The 17,452-nt window shown below is 37.8% G+C and overlaps 1 protein-coding gene and 1 long non-coding RNA gene across 4 annotated transcripts in view; both read right to left on the bottom strand.

The window, feature by feature from the left end:
• Window positions 1-5,590: 5,590 nt before the first annotated feature.
• On the bottom strand, window positions 5,591-10,446 carry LOC109142101 (uncharacterized). The gene is made up of 2 exons (XR_003462561.1): window positions 8,479-10,446; window positions 5,591-6,521 (listed from the first exon to the last, which is right to left on the bottom strand). It is a non-coding gene; the product is annotated as an uncharacterized LOC109142101 (long non-coding RNA).
• A 1,040-nt stretch (window positions 10,447-11,486) lies between these two features.
• Window positions 11,487-17,452, bottom strand: part of LOC113746015 (uncharacterized protein C14orf132) — a 28,504-nt gene continuing 22,538 nt past the window's right edge. Inside the window, exons 1-2 of one of the 3 annotated variants that reach the window (XR_003462560.1) lie at window positions 17,089-17,242; window positions 11,487-12,390 (exon numbers count right to left, since the gene is read on the bottom strand). Coding sequence is in view for 1 of the 3 variants with exons in the window: in XM_027280122.1 (XP_027135923.1) it covers window positions 12,172-12,390 (219 nt within the window). In the remaining 2 variants the exon portion in view is untranslated. Of the gene's footprint in view, window positions 12,391-17,088; window positions 17,243-17,452 lie in introns of those variants that run through there. The other 2 variants (XR_003462559.1, XM_027280122.1) reach the window with 2 other exon arrangements.

The raw sequence follows: 17,452 nt of genomic DNA, 5'->3' as shown, positions 1-17,452 counted from the left end.
ACGAGCAGTGTGTCTTTGTGTGTGTTTTTGTTCTGTTCTGTGTGTGTGTGTGATGGTTTGTGGAGACATGCCGCGACCATCTGTGTCTCATTATTGCCCAGCCACCTTTCAGATCAGAGAGTGACTCCCATCTGGCTGGCTGTCAGACACTTTATCACTCTGTACTCCGAGACGGAAACACAATCTACAGCCAGACGTTCCCTAGATTAACTATATCGATAGGCACTTTATCATGTTATGCAACTTCAGGATTCATCAAAGTTCTAATAAATTAACATAAGCGTTGATGAATGATGCGAATCGTTAAAACAGTCAGGACAAGTCAAGTGAGCTATCTCTTATAACGGATTCTCCATGTGTGATTACCAATTTTTGGTGCATGATAAATGCACTATGCAAAAAACACTACAGTAAACAGGTAACAAGGAAACTAATCACAGGACATTATCCTTCTGGATCAGAAGTACATCAACCTTTCTTATGGCCAAGTCCGAGAGGTATTTGTTATGCATTTTTCATTGTTCATTGTTTTTGGATCCTTACATGTCGGTTTGTGTTGGAAAATGAAAGCATACAAAGTCATGAAGCCATAACGAGATCAGATGTGTTAAGACACGTTGAGGCCTGTGCCACGTAACAGCTCAAAAGCTTCTTTTCTGCAGACAGTGTTTATTCTTAGCTTGTAAAATGTGCTAATCTTTAAAATGACTACAATGGCTGAGTGAGTGAGTCATTCTTTACTGGAAAAGACAGACACAAAAGCAAATACACAACTGTGCTTTCACGGCACACTGGCTCTCACACTGAGCCTCTATCTCTGTCTTATTCTCTAACACACACACACACACACACACACACACATACTTTAAGTGAGCAGTTGTTGCTGCAAATCTTGTGGTCGTCCTGTGGCAATGAGTGAACCCCAAGGACGGTTAGTCACACACACTTACACGTACACAATCAAATCAAAGCACTTTCATTGACCTGGTACTGTACAATCTATTTCAGTTGGTTGCACTCGTTCAGTTTGGTTGCACTCTTTTATTTCTGCAAATCAATAAATGTCAAATAGTTAAAAAAAAACAACATTTATTTCATTATGATTCTGTTTTTCACTATGAATAACGCAGTAATGTTTAAAGTTCCATGTTAAATGCGTTTCACATCACGCCATCTAGTCTCTACTGACATATATTGTGCATAGACATGTGAATGTCAGAGAAATAATGTCAGGTGATGTAGTAGAAAAGGAGACAAAGCCTGCATATGGAGGAGGAGGAGGAGGAGGAGAGAAGGAGGTTGGTGTAGATGGATGAGACAAACAAACTTTTGGCAGACTGTGTTTGTGTCTCATATGGGGAAAAAAAAACTGACCTCTGACTTATTTCAACTTTGGTATGCAACTTAACTTATTTAACTAAGGTCACATAAACAATGTTATGTCATTATTCTGCAAGCACTGCAGCCGTGCTGTCCAAGCCTGAGATGGGAGAGGAGAGAGCAAGGTGAGGTTGTGTTCTGAACTGTAATACTTCGTTCCACTGAAAGTATTAAAAATGACAAGTGAGTAAGTAAGTAACTCACTGCAGCCCTAAACGTAACTAATATACAGATTTAAAATCAAACACTAATCTTTTTTTAACCTTAAAGAGTTTACGTCCAGTGACATTCACCTGATTATTTACTGTATTTTATGAATGAGAAGACCACCATGAGTCGATATTCAACAATTCTGCAAAAACTCTTGATTACGTGTAGGGTTTGGTACGTGTCACTCACATTTGATGTCTTAATTGTACAAAGAAATTATTGTGCACATGTGATGAGTAACTTTAACCACTGGTTTAACCATTTATTCTTCACCACCTCCCTAGAAAATACCTGCCCCCGCCACACTGCTCTCTACCTTAGTATCGCATGGCGGTGCTGGACATAAATTTTGTGCTGCAGAATTGTCTGTTATTCCTCAGAAGACAACATAGTCAGACGCTGTATTGCCAAAATGTGCTTTCGAATTTGGCAGTAGCTACAAACAAACATTGTGAACGTAAATATGTTATGAGGTCAGTTTTATCTACGAAGCTGACCAGCTCAACTCCAAATTTTTGACTCTACTTGCCTTTCAGCAGGTTTACTTGTTAAGGTGACAGTGATTTGTTAAGGTAAAACTAAAATGCCAGGTTGCCAAGAAAAACTGAGACGGCGAGAGCCAAGTTTGCATCATTATTTCCCTCTCCTTGCTCACACCATATATAGACATCTTTGAGCCTGGCTGGTACGGTTATTCAATAAAAACACAGTGTTGTGTGTGAGACCAAAAGAAAGGCATCTAATGGGGCAGATCTCTTGTAACAGACCATTTGTCCTCTAAATATAGTCAAACTTTATTGCACTTAAAATGTGTACTTATTCTTAAAGATGATTTACAGCACACTTTATTGGTCAATAAATTATTCAGCCTTAATCCATCATATAATGTATTTCTCTAACGTCTTATCTTTTGGTTTCAAATAAAGCATTTCATCTGGAAGATTTTTCACTAGTGTTTTCCAAAGCTGTGGTCATCCAAGCTGTAAATTATTCTTCTGGGTAACATCTTGTTTATCTCACAGATTAGTCTGTTGGGTCAGACAGCCAGGGTCTCTGGATAAATATGTCAAATTGTTCTAACACAACAGTCTGGTTCTTGAAACTGTTGCTTCACATTTCTTGTTTATCAGCTATTAATCCCTTCTTTTTTTTCATGGCCTGTCCCTCATGTTAGATTAAATGTACTGCCAAAGAGGAAACTGATCATCAGCACATTACAGTGACTGAGGCGGTTTTAATTTTCCGTGAAGATGAGGTGACTTGTTTTTTCTTCAAGATCTGTGTTTTTACACCATAAATGTATGACACAATGACACTTACTGGCATCTTCGTCATGGTATCTTCAGTGTTTTCCAGTGATGACCTGACATGCTCTGTCGTTGTGAAGATTAGATTCTGTATGACGTGCGATCCTCTCCTCAAGGTCGACAGAATATCTGTTGTTTGTAAAAAAAAAACACTTCTCTGTGTTCTCCTTTCACTCTCTTTTATATTTCATCTTTCATCCACATTAATGATGAAGTCTTTTCAGTACTTATTCTATTCAACAATGCAACATTTTCAGTAAGACAAATAATTTTAGAAAATAACTTCTAATGTATTGTCATCATTTCAAATTGCGAGTCCTTAAATATAACAAAGTAAAAAAAATGAAAATATGAACAAAAGGTTTGACTTCTGGAAACAGTGTTACCTTCATGAAACATTTTAATATCAATCAGTGTTCAGTGAGACTTACTTACTATACTTAGCATAGCAAGCCGGCCGTATTCACGCGAGATTACTCGAGAATCCTGGACGTATGCGAGACCCCGCAATAAACTGTGTATAAAGAAAACAACAACAACAAACAGCTGACTTTGCTTCTCCGACGTGGAGGAGATTATAAAAAGCATCTGTTGTGTCATAAATGATTGTGTGTTGTTCCACTTCAACAATTAGTCTCTCATCGTTCATGTTGAGACCCTTTGATCGATCATTGATCACCTGGTGCCATCGGTCATGACGTAACGTTGATGTGAAGTTGTGATAAGCGACATGAACTGCGTATTGTGTTTTATTTTGAAAGGGGGTGGAAGTTTATAACGTTGATTCTGTGTTGGATTTCCTGTCTGGTGTGATCTGCTCTGTTGAAATTTACGAGGTTTAGCAGCGGCTCTCGTCAAAAATAGAAATGCTACGGAATGCTCGCGCCGTGGTGCGGAGAGACGCTTCTGGCCGTAACGTCTCTGGTGTGAGTGGGCCTTTAGCTTCTTCCATCAACATCCTCTTCAACCTCCTCACCTCTACCATTATCCATAGAGACTGCAGTGCCAGGGGTAACTATAGCTAAGCCTAGCAAACACAGCTACCTTGCCAGTGCCTTCGCTACCTTATACCGTAAATTTGTAATATAATGAAATTCTTCTTTGCGCTGTCTTCTGAACCTCGCCTTCAGTGTGCTGAACGTACTGTAGCAGTTCATGTGGCGGGAGTTGAGGCAGAGCAGTCAGAGGACATCAGAGGGAAAATTACATCTTCTCCGTCAAACATGACGCAGTTTCACCAAAATCAGTTAAATAGTTGGTTATGTGTGACTTTGTGTTACATACCTATCTCCGGTGATTGTACCCAGAGCACAAAGTCGAGAACAGTCGTATACGCAGCACAGAGTGGGAATGAGAGACACCGTTAACCTGATTATATAGCATCAAAATGATTTAAAATCTCTCATGGTAGAAAAGTTACCCAATGTTCCTTTAAACAAAGCCTTACACAGACAAAAAATATATATACATATACATACAACACACATAAAGCAATAAAAGAAAAGAAAGGAATAGATAAAATAGAAAGAAATGGATAGAGGAAAATAATGGAGACAGAATAAGATAAAATAAAGAAATGAATGTTAGTGAAAAAAGAAAGAAAGACCTCTTCTCTGAATTACTCTGCCATGATTCAGTCCATCAAAATACAAATAATTAATCCCATCAGCCCATTTCCAAAAGGTTTTGGATGTGCAGAGACATGTGATGACTTCTTTAATCTGCCCTCAATATCTAGATGTATTTTAAAGAGATGAAGCAGTCCATTAAGATAAAATAAATTTTATATGATCCATATGTAAAGTTTTTATCATTCCAACTGCAAAAAAAACAAAAAAACAGTTTGAACATCCATAATCTGAAATTATGTTTGATTTTTTAGCAAGTAATAAAATCATTTTTAAAACTAACGGAAACTTCATTAGCTCATTTTCTAACATCATTGACAAGTAGCAAATTGTGTGTCCAAACATGCTCACAAAACCGTTGACTGGCAGCATTTCTGTATCTGAATGTGTTTTCTTATTTACAGCAGATTATCTGTCTATCTAAATGCGATATAGTATGTGTTGTCAAAGTAGTGAAGATGTTTTCTTTGCTTTTGTTGTAGCACAAATGTCAAAATGCACAAGTGCTATTCCAAAAACCCTCAAAGGTTTTGAGTTTTGATGCATCAAGTGCTATTCCAAAAACCCTCAAAGGTTTTGAGTTTTGATGCATTTTTATGTCAAATTTAAATAGTGTCATATTATTATAAGAGAATGATGCCATGGTTATTCTAATGTGTGTTTGATGGAGCTGCAGTTATATTAGTGGAAACAGGAAAGTCTGTGATCATTATTACATCGGAAGAAGCTAAATCAAGTTGAAGCAACATTACCATTAATTAACATTTAACCAGCCTCAAGATCAAGTCCTGTCATTTTACATTCACTGCTGGATATCAAGACCGACCACTTTGTAGTCATCATTTCATTCATACAAAGTAAAAGACCAATTATAAGAAAGCATCTCTAATGATGTGACAGTCGTTAGCACCATTCTGTCTTCTGGAGTCGTGCTGGCTTCTTCTAAGTTCCCCTTCACTCTGTAAGTAAATTGAACATTTACTTTGTACAACTACTGACCTCTGAAAATGTAATAACGTAATTTTTCCATAAGCTGACATGCATTCATAAACAAACCTGATGGGACAGAGTTCACATTCTTTAATGAAATTATATTACAGAAGCCTCAATGCCATACAGTATAAAGGTCCACCTTTACAAAACGTCCTTTGAAGATGAGGCATGATTTGAACGATAGAAAGAGAAGAAGTCCTCAATTAAACTAAGACATAGAAAAAAAACAAATAGTGCCAAACCCCTAAAATTGTTTTACTTGAAATGATATTTGTGACGAGACAAAGAGTTAGAAAGAGAGAAATCTGCTGGTAGCCATGCATGTCAAGTAAAGTGACACATTGCTGCCCCTCCTGCTAACCAAACAGTGCTGCAGATGGTTATGATCATACTGTTTCTGTTTCATATTTGCACAGCGGTCCATCTGTAACATGTTCACTTTGACATTGTTGGCTTTAGCATCCACAGTGAAGTCTCTGAGTAACCACAGCATACCTTATAAATATAAATGCATCACCAAAGTCCTCGGCGAGTCATGACATTTGAAAGAAACAAGCAAGAATTGACTTTGTGGTTGTACTGTTAAAAAGTTGCACTTTAAAGGTTGTGTCACAGTTTCAGTCCAACTTATTTTTATTGTCTTCTGTGAAATGTTTATGTGGATTCATTTGAGCTGTTTCACATTCCCTAAATATCCTACTAACCCAGTACCACCCTGGTATTGGAAAAGAAGAGATCTGTATTGTTAGATGAGCAACCAAATCCAAACTGTTGTCGCCAAAGGCTGTTGTTCCACAGACTAGAGTCACTCTTCATGCAAATCCATTTTGTATGATGGTGTAGAACACGATCATCCTGACACAGCTGTATCTCCATGCACACATTTTTCTTATAATCCAGTAAAGTGGATCAGACTGAAGTCCCAATTTTCTCTCAGGTTATTCTGTGGTTGTCAAGCTGTTATTTACAGTCCTTCTTCTATGAAGATTGATGATGTGGGTCTCTATGAAGGCAGAAAAAAAAAGATTCAGTACATTTCTAGTTAAATTAAAATTTTAAGGGATGTAGTTTTATGATCCAGTTTATCCAGCTTGTTCCTATCTGACAGGCGACTTTGAACCATGTTTTATTTAAATGCATACTCGCCTACATGAGATACGTACTGTAAAGCTCTTTGAGTGGTCGGAAGAGTAGAAAGGCGCTATATAGGTACAGTCCATTTACCATTTACCATTTACATATTGTTCTGAACCAAATGTTGAGGCTGTGACAGTTTTAGTAAATGATGAGTTACATGAATCACAAATGAGGGACATGGTGAAAGAGGAAGACGCAAGATAGATGGTGGAAAAAGAGGTCGGGTCAGGACAGTGTGTGTGTGTGTGTGTGTGTGTGTGTGTGTGTGTGTGTGCGTGTGTGTGTGCGTGTGTGTGTGTGTGTGTGTGTGTGTGTGTGTACAGAAGAGGGATTTCACAATGTGGACTTTACGGTCTAGTGCCTCACAGACATCACGAAGGGAGAGACGTATGAGATAACAGAGAAAGACGGAAAGAGGAGAACAGAAGAACGGATGGTCCAACGTGACAGGAAAGAGGAGCAGACCACATTGTATAATGCTTTTTAAATAATAAAACAATTAAATAATAATTAGATAGGCTCAAATAAAGATTGTATCCTTTGAAGAAGTAAAATATTAAGTAGGCTTAATATGTCTGGCACTGAATGCAGCAGTGATTAACTCCCTGCTGCTCAGACGTGCTGTCCGTTCAGTTTGCTGGATCATGCTTGTTATACTGCCATCTTGAGTTCATATCTGACAGAAACTTTTTTACTTACAGCACTTTAAAATGCCGCATGCAAGCCTATTAAAGCGAGATACCTCATCGTTTCCAAGAAACAAAGCAGAACCGTTCACATCTATTGTTATTTTGTACTTTAAAAAGCTTTTTACTGTTTAAAAGATTCATGCCACTCCAATTACACAAATACCACTTCTCTATGTTCCACTGTTAATTTATTTATTCACTAAACTTTAGTTTTTCAGATGAACACAAGTATGTTTTGTCATGTCTTCCCACAACATTTAGGTGTATTTGTCTTCTTAAGTTACTTTTATAGTACTTCAGAAAAACAACTCTTCCCTGGGGGAGGATGATTTCTTAGCTGAGCTTAGTCTGAATTTCTGTGGAAAGGCCCTCTGTGACTAATGTTTGCTGCAGACTAGATCACTACTTTCAATGAGTGATGTTACACTAATGCTCCTAACAAGCTCTTTTTGGAGGAGAAAGAAATTCAAAAAGCAAATGCGAGAGCCTGAAAAATACACAGTAGTGTTCTTGTAAACATAATCCTTCTTTCTTTCTTTTTTCTATACTTTATTCCAAAATCAATCAATTAATAACCTTGTCAATTATCACAAACAATTGTCTCATCTTCTTAATCAAAAACATTAGATCAGTATTTTTTCCCCCCCCATATAAATCACTACAGGACCTTATCGACACTGTGTCACATATTGACATGTCACACTCCCCATCAGCTGATCAAAACCTTTAAGCAGTTCCACCGACCACACTAAAAACCCAGGGTGACTACGTATTTTTGATTATGGCCCTTCAGCTTTGGAACAGGCTTCCCCCCAGTGTGAGATCGACAGACTCAACTGCTACAGTATTTAAAAGTACCTTTACTGGCATTCTGTATGCTTTATATGAGACCTTATATCTTCATTATATGAGATAATCTCATGTCTTATTTGTTTATATGTGGTATAGCTGCCGTCGAGTCCTTAACAAAAATATAGTCCTAGTAGTAGCCCTGCATAGTAGTAGCAACTGTAGTAGTAGTAGTGTAGTAGTAGTAATTCATATTCTTCTTATAATCAACAACTTGGTTTCTTCAGAGGTGGCTTTCATCAGGTTGCTGCACCACAACGATAAGTACTGCACTTCACTTCTTACCTCCTGCCTGGGTGGCTGAGTTGCTGGAGATACTGGGTTGATAACAGCCATCTGAAGGCGGACATTTTATAGTTCACTTCCGTGTGGCTGTGCAGACAGGTCTTCAGTAGTAAGATAGAGGGAATAACTGCATTGTTGGAGATTGCTGGAGATCGTCTTTAATCATCCATAATAACAGATGCACATGTTTATATGCGTTCTTCTCTTTGGAGTCGACTGAGTCAGTTTAAAAAAAAAACTTGTGATTGCAGAGTACACACATTGGTTGGTATTGTAGGTCCATGCAGAAACTGGCTGCTGATTGGACAGCAAGGGAGTTGAATGGGGTAAACTGTGTTGGACAGTGGACACCTAAGCACTGACCGACCAAACAAAGACCACAAACACACTCAGTTTGGAGTGTAATTATTGTGATTATGTGCCTGGATGGTTGCTGGTAGTAGTTATGACGCAGTGAAGACTAATGAGCTTTTCTAATTTAATGTGTCTTAATGCCAAAATACAACAAGTAAAACAAAGTGTAAACAATATTTTGAGTTTGTAGATATTGTTAAATGAAATGTTTAAACTTCTCAATGATTTTACCATAAAAATCATCCGTATAAAGCATAGAAGTGTGAGTTATCATTGCCGTCTTTCCTGTACCCTTGTCATATACTCATGTGTCCTTCCTCTACTTTACTAATTCTCTCCCATTCTCTACTATTAATACTTTTCTGTCAAACATCCTCCTCCTTAACGCCTCCTCTTCCCTCTCTATTCTTACTTTAAGCCATCGTCTCTTCTCTCCTTTCCATTCATTCCCTCACTCCCCACTCTTATGATGTCTCTTTCCTCCTAAGTGCTCACGGCGGGAATTAAAATGAGCATTTCCTGCCTCATTATCTTTCCTCTCTCTTCCACATCTTCCTTTTTCATGTGTCACTCATCGCTGCTCTTTATTTCAGATGACTCATGATACAAATTATTTCTCTTTCCGCTCCTTTAGTTTCTATCTTACCCTCTGATGGCTAAAGCTAGTCTGTCTGTAAAATCATCCTCTACTAAAGTCAACCACACAATCCGCTCTAACAGCCGCCAGGGGCACACTTAAATCTGGTATATCAAGCGAGGGAGGGGGAAAAAAAGGGAAAAACGGATACTAAGCTTGAGAGGCGCATTACATCTCATTATTCTGCTGCGCACTGACAGAACGATGAGGCAGGTCACACAGACTGGATCTCAGCTGAGAGATAGTGAGATGCACACATATATATGTATGAACATACAGGGGAAAACGTTGGCTGTGACCCGTTCAGACAAGTCTGGGTTGAAATTATGATAATAAGTCATCTGAGAGCATGGTGACAAGAAGAATAGTACAAAAAAATAACAAATTGGTCAGTGCCTCGAGTAGTTTTGGTGATTATGCCCAATCAAGTACTAACATAACAACATAATATTTCATGTAGGTGTCATGTTCCCATCAACAGACATACTCTGACGAGCCCACAGACAATGATCACCCAGCAGTTTTCCTCAGCTCTTTGGAGCTGTGTAGTGTCTCTCAGCTCAGTGTTTTAGTTTTCTGATCTGCAACTTTACTGTCTTGGTTCAGTCTCTCCACTCTCAGCATCGTTTTCGGTCACAGCAGGGAGATGATTCCAGCTATGCTTACTTGCATAGCACCAAACTGCAGACAGACAAACTGTTGCAACTTACAACAGTATGCTGTGATTTTTTTGACCTCCTCTGACCTGGTCTACCTTCATCTTTTTCATTCTGTATCTCCATGTCCTGAAAGAAAGTGAAACTGTGTGACCTTCCTTGCTTGTTAACTTTAAACAAACCACTGCTCAATCACAGCTGAGCCCTGTTTCCTTTTCAAATAGAGTTTGTTTCCTCTGTGATTTTTAATGGTGCTTAACAAAATGCAAAACATGTGTGTCAATTGAACATGAGCTTTTAAATTAGCTCTCAGTGTGAGTGTTTGTGCACGGTGTTTGTGCACACTAGAAAGAAGTATAAACTAATGGAAACATGACATGGTCATATAAATGACAATTTGTAATATATTTTTGAGTTTAATTTTAAAACAAGTGATATTTAAGTATAAAAATGTTATTTTCAACCAACTCATGGAGCTAACGGCTGGTTAGCTGTTTGCAGCTTGCTTGCTTGCTTGATCATCGGTTGCTGGCTAGAAATGAGTAGCTGTTTTTGTCCTCCTCTGTCTGAAATCAGGCATACAGTTTTTCAAAGATTCTTTTGTGGTAAAAACAAAATTGCACATGTGCCATGCAGGGATGGAAAGCTTGAGGGGCATAGCAACAGTAACCATGCAATGAGGCTTAGCAAGGGTCGATTTCTCTTATTGGACAGAGTATTTACAATGAATCAAGAAGGAACTGGGTGCTTAAAAGTGTAAGAATAAAAAGAATTGAATAGAAAAGAATAGTATAGACAATACAGGTTGGAGCTCAGTGCTATGATGAGCATGATCGGCATGTTACAGGCCGTCAACGGGCTCAAACCTTCTGATCCCACTAAGAGATCAAACTATGATCTTGTCTAATCCTTGTAGTTCTGAGGATGACCTCTGCAGGAGCTGTAGTGTAACCAGGACTGAATACGTTTATATAACACCAGCTTTGCTTGCATAACCAACTGACCATTGGCAAGCATAGCACTATTGTATTAAGGCCACAGCTTTTTTTCAGCCTGGAATCCGAAATGAATATATTTAATTGTGCTACAGGGCCTTGCTTATTAAAAGAATGTTAATATTCTGTTCACTTGGAGGATGAAATTAACATCCCTGCGTCCCATTTAGAGTCTCAAACTAGAAAGAGAAAACCTGAGGACAAGTCTATCTAAATGTAGTTTCACAATTTTTCACTTTGTAAGGAAGAATATATTTACTTTGCCAATGATTAAAGCACACATAAAAGGATCAGCTCTGAATAAAACAGAGGTTTCGTACATTTTTATGCATTTCACTGTTTCACATTGTTGTTTTTTTCCATGTTTATGCATTTCACTGTTTCACATTGTTGTTTTTTTCCATGATGGTGATTAAAATTAATAAATATTTCAATATAAATTATGCAGTATTAATGATAAGCTGGTGGCTCATTCTAGTTTCAGGCTGTGTTTGAGTAAGGCTGATGATTGAAGGGTAGCAGAGACCAGCAGAGAAACTCTGAATGAAGTGAAGTTCAGTCAACTGTAATTCAAATTCATATGGCAACACGTCTGGATAAAATAAAAGTAGCATAGTTTGTATACATGCATGGCATCTGTCTGTGTGTGGTGTTGTTTGGTCAGGGTGAAGTTTTTCAGTATTTTAAGTAAGATACTGAAAAACATGTGATTTATTTTGTGGCTTTTCTTTTAACGTTGTTGTAGAATTAAACACATAAAGTTGGACATACTTGTGTCTCCATCATCTGTCTCTCTAGTATTTCAATCTAGTGACAGCTTTAAATAAATAAATAAATATTTTTGTCTATTTTTACTGTAGTTAAATGTTTCTACTCTTTTGAATGAAGAGTCCCATGCAAATTCCTGTTTCAAATTAAAGTTTGCTCTTCAAAAAAAAAAAAGGTCAGAAATCTAAAAATAAGGCTATTTACATCATTTCTGAAGAAAAATATACTTTCAGGTAAGATTTCCCATTATCCAACAGCAACAGTATTCTTTGCGTCCATCTTGTCAGAAGGCACAGGCGCAAACCACAGCCACCACCACTATGTTGCCAATAGTTGCCAGCACAGCGATCCACAGCCAAATTGTGTCACTGGACACTTTCCCATCATCCTCCGCTTCTGAGGGTCGAGAGTATCCAGCGTTGAGGTTGGAGGTGGACGTCTGCAAAGACGTGTTGCCATTGTACGGCGAATCCATGAAGGCCCCACTCACAGCCGGGAAATGCTGTCAGGAGAGAGGAAGAGTAGTTCAGATTAAAGTTAATCACTGGGATGAACTCAAACTTAACTCAAGCTTAAAGTTACCCATGAATGAGACATGACAACAGTTTTGTTGTAGAAATAATAATTAGAAACAATATTTCTCCAGATACTTATATGACATTTCCTCAGTTACTCCATAAGATGTAACAAGTTAGAATATGTAAGTAAAAACTCTTCTAAAGCAGCTTTTCAGCTCATAGTCCAAAATATGTCTGAAGCAGAGAGTAGCATGATCTTAGTAGAGACTCAGAATGGGTCGTCACATCTGATTAAGATCTCCTTATTAAATGCAGTGACATTCAGGACCTGCATGTAGGATTTGGTGGTATCTAGTGGTATAGTTGCTGATTGCAACTGCTTCGCCTCACTCTCTCCTTCCTACAGTAAATAAGTGAAAAAAATGAAAGACCCTATCTTGATCCTTTAGTTCATTAGTTCTTCATCTGTAGATATAAAAAGGCTCATTCTAAGGTAACTAAAACATGACAATTCTTATTTTCTGGTTGTTATAAACTAACGAAAGCATAGTCATGCATATTTGCATATATCATGCATATTTCTTAGTGTGTAAAAATCAGATGCATTCAGCCTCAAATTAATATTACAATGATAAGGATGGCATGGCTGAACAATAACATGTTCTGTTCGGGAGGTTAACCCCACAGCTGTGCCTGGTCTCAGGACAGCTGTACTGTAACAGTGATGAGGACTCAGCATCTCGGAGGGATTAATTCTCAGACGGATTAACAAAGTCTGACACATGCATCGCATATACTAAAAGAGACAGAAACACACAGGCAGAGAGGGGAAGAGAGAGGCAAAAAAACAAGCGAGGCGGATAATGAATCCAAATTTTTGTCCTTTGGGGGGGGCTTCTATAACACCCAGTTACAAAGACCAAGACAGAGACATCAATATACACAGAGCTATCGCTGGTAATTAATACCGTAAATTGTCCATGTCTGCAGAAACATACACTCTAGCTTTAGTTGCTTGTGTTGCTGGCCTTCTGTAACACAGATGTGCAAACTCAGGTGTGTGAATTAAATTTACACACTGCAAAAAAGACAACAACACAGGCACACAGGCTTTCTCAGGCTCTCAGTCTGATAGAAACAGGCAGCTCGGTGACCATTATTAATTCCAGCTTTCACTCTGACAGATGAAAGGTTCAAGTGAGTCTGACCTTTTGACTTGCTGGTGTTTAAGCACGTAAAAGTGCTATTCTTGTTTGATTAATCAGATGTTTGATATGGGGAAATAAGTTGTACAGCGTTTTAGAAGTGGTAATTTAATGGGAGAGATTAGATCATGTTTTTGAAAGAACATAGACGTTAAAGTCTCAGTTCACCTAAATCTCAACAAAATGATTTAAAAAGAGAACATATTTTTCACTTATTTCTTTAGCAGATGCATTGATGTAAATTCCAGTAAATCCCCATGTATAAAGAGGCAGATGTTAATAAAATAACTGAACATATCAACTTTTACTTCAAAAACACACCTAAATATAATAGGGTACAAAATGAACTTTGATTAAGCAGATGAATAAACGTCTGTGATGGCAGCTGAGGTCAAACCTCTGTGATTCTAAATAGATTTGCTTTTTTCTTCTGGCATGACTCTGGGATGCTTCAAGCATCAGAGTCAGCTCGAGCCAAAGTGCTTCTCGGGCTTCTCTCGCGTCCTCATCCACCCTATCTCTACACCCAAACTGCAGATGTAACCTCAGGGCAAATTGTCATCATACCGCGGGGAGTTTTTATCATCACTGAATGTTACACAAGCTCAGTTATTGTTGTCTTCACAGGTGAGTGGAGGTATTCAACCTAAAATACTTTCCTACAGACTTTACAGAACATCCTGAATAACATATTTAGCTTCGGTCAAGTTTAGTCGCCTATTTTGAATGAGGTGTGGTGGTCAGCAAGGATTCACGGGGGTCATGACATGAGGTTATCTGACTCCACTTGTCTGAGTGGACATGCAGGCCACTGATACATGCTTCAAATGTCTGCTGGCCAAATAAGCTTCTTCAGTCAGTCTTTATAGTAGTTGAAGTGAACATGGGAAGAGTCTCAAATAGTTTGTGGACAAGTTAAAGAGACTGAAGCTATATTCAAGCTACAGTATATGCAGCAAGTAGCTACAACAATTTTAGATTTTTAGGGATACATATATACATATACATGTCCCAACCAATACATATCAATTCCAGACCTTACATGGTACACATTTAATCCCACTGATGTACAAGATGATGATTTTGCTTTATGCATAATGTTTCATGCACAACTGTCTCATCTCATCTCCGTAGCACAGAAAACCATCATCTGTGTGTGTGCGTGTGTTAATTCCTTCTCAGATGGAAAAAAGAGAGTCTAAAATGTTGCAACCTTTAATATGTGGCAGCATAATTTATGAGGAAACTCTGAGAGCTCTCACATCAGCCACTTAATGTATATTTAAATAAAACTGCCTCCTAGGATTTTTCATGAGTGAGGGGAAGAGAGTGCTGTTCTTATGCTGTTTGTAAGAATTTAACATAAAGCATCTAAACACGCAAAATCATATAGACACGAGCCCAACCTGCAGACAAAACCTTTTTTTTTTTTAATTGTTCACCTCCTCCTGTCTTTGCCCAGAAGCTGTCTCTCATTCTGTGAGAGTAACGGACAGAAAGGTCATCAACAAAAACAGCAGTGAGTGTGTGAGCATGTGCAAGTGTTATTGCACCACGCGCCTGGAAGACTAACTACTCAAAGATATGATGAGTTAAAAGAAAAACAAAATAACGAATTCATGCTGCAAACTGAAAGTTGCAGGAACATTGTTGTATCATTTATATCAGTGGAAGATTAATTATATTATTTGAAAGCTGAAGTGTAAAGCAGACTTCTGCTAAACGTTAGGTTTTTGAAAGAACTGGGGTAACTGAGTGAATAAAACATTTATTATTTGAGTGGTTGTCATGCATGTCTGAATTTACCAGTCAGAATAGAGCATGTCAACATAGTGATCTCGTAGATTGCACTCCAACAAGAGGAACAAAGTTACAGTCCAAGTTGGACAAACGCTCAACTGTAAGGTGTCACAATATTTACCCATCAGATACATTTTCTCTTGGCCTCTTATACTGGATTATTTTTTAAATTTGAGTGAATAAAAATGCACCATAAGCCAAATAAATGACTGAAGTGAGAGCTTTCAAATGTTTCTGTTTCATTAGCAGTTTTTCTGCTCCTAAAAATAGCTCAAAGCATGCATTAGACGAGCTTAGCGGCCACTGTAACAATCTTAAAGGCTAACATCTGTCCTATAACATGAATGTACTTTATAATGCAAGCCAAACATTTTATTGCTGAGGCTCTGACTCTGAGTTTACAGGATGCTAGATGGACAAAAAGAATGAAAGTAATTGCATATGAAGGTACATACACGTCTCTCGATTGATTATCCTTAGTAAGTATATAAAAGAGTATCAGGTGAGTGAGTGATGGGAAAAGGAACACTACACACACACACACACACACTGATATTCACTGCACCAAGTGTGTGTAGAAAAACAGCAAATCTGTTCATTCAGATTAAATTATAAACAGTTATATAAGCAAATGACCTTTCTATGACCACTTCACAGTTTACTGTGCTGTTTATGTTCAATTTTTATATTTCTTTGTTTGACAGGCAAGGTTTAATATGGTCCTTTTAGGATTTTAGGTTCATGCTGTCTTATGAAATTCAAATGAATTAAACATGAACATAACGGAAAATTATGAAAAATTTTGGGGGAAAGTTATTCAAAGACACACACACCAAACAGATCCAAAGAAAGTGTGCTCATCAGAACATTACTGCAAAGTGTTTAAATGTTGAAATAATCTTTCATTTGTTTTACAATACAATACTTACCAATAAACCATAAATACATATTTTATACATAGACACTTATGGCAAAAAAAAGTGAATTAAAATCCTGAAGTAAGGCGACTCCTCACATAATAGGTGGGTGCTAACAACATACCAGGTAGAGTTACACAGAAGTGACACCAGCCAAAATAGTAGCAAGTTTAGGAACCACAGTGATTTTTAGAAAATTATTATATAAGTTACTAAGACACAATCAGTCAACAAAAAAGCAACATAAACAAAGAATAAACAGAAAGAAATAGAATGAAATTAAATTATAACTGTGCACCGTGAAGCATCACAGCAACTTTACAGAAGTGCTAGACTGTAGACTGGTGTCATGTCAGTAAGCTCATACAAGACTGCACCTTAGACACATCCTAATGTATTATAGATCCTCTGTGGAAAGAAGTTCATCCACTGCAGGTACGTTTGTCTGAATCTAATGTGAACCTCTCACTTAAATGTTAGATTCTTTCTCAGAAGTTATTAAACTTATTTAAACTTCCCAAATGAAGTTATTCCACCTTTGAAGCTTATTTATAAAACATGCATAATAAATGCAACTAAAAGTTTTTTTTTAAGGTTTCCTGCTGCTTTTTCTTGTTAGAGTATGAGATTAGATCAACAGAGAAGAGCGATGCATTCATAGTTTGTGTTGGGTCAGAGAGGATGGTAAATATATATATATATATATACAGAAGATGTATAGAAACATGGAGCAATAAAAGAGAGAGAAGGAGAGTTGTACCTACTGCCGACTGTAAATGAAGAAAGAAGAGATCAGTTCTGCTGTGTCCTGTCCTGTCCAACACTCAGACTTAGACTGAGTGCATCCAAAGCAGAGAGAGGAGCAGCACTTCATGAGAGTGAGAGACTGAACTCCATGTGGGAGAGAGAGAGACAGAGAGAGAGAGAGAGAGAGATAGTGGGAGTGTTCACTGACATAGATCGAGAGAGCCCTCCCAGTGAAAGTGAGAGAGCAGCGCACACAATGTGAGAGCATGTGTGTGAGACAGATTTAGACATCCTGCTGTGAGCAAGAATTCCTGTGCGTAAAAACAAAAAAAGTGTGTGTGATATAGAGAGAGACAAAATGCTGCATGGATAATATG

The sequence above is a fragment of the Larimichthys crocea genome, chromosome VII (assembly GCF_000972845.2).
Source record: "Larimichthys crocea isolate SSNF chromosome VII, L_crocea_2.0, whole genome shotgun sequence".
Lineage (NCBI taxonomy): Eukaryota > Metazoa > Chordata > Actinopteri > Sciaenidae > Larimichthys > Larimichthys crocea.
This window is presented reverse-complemented; position numbering and strand designations above follow the sequence as displayed.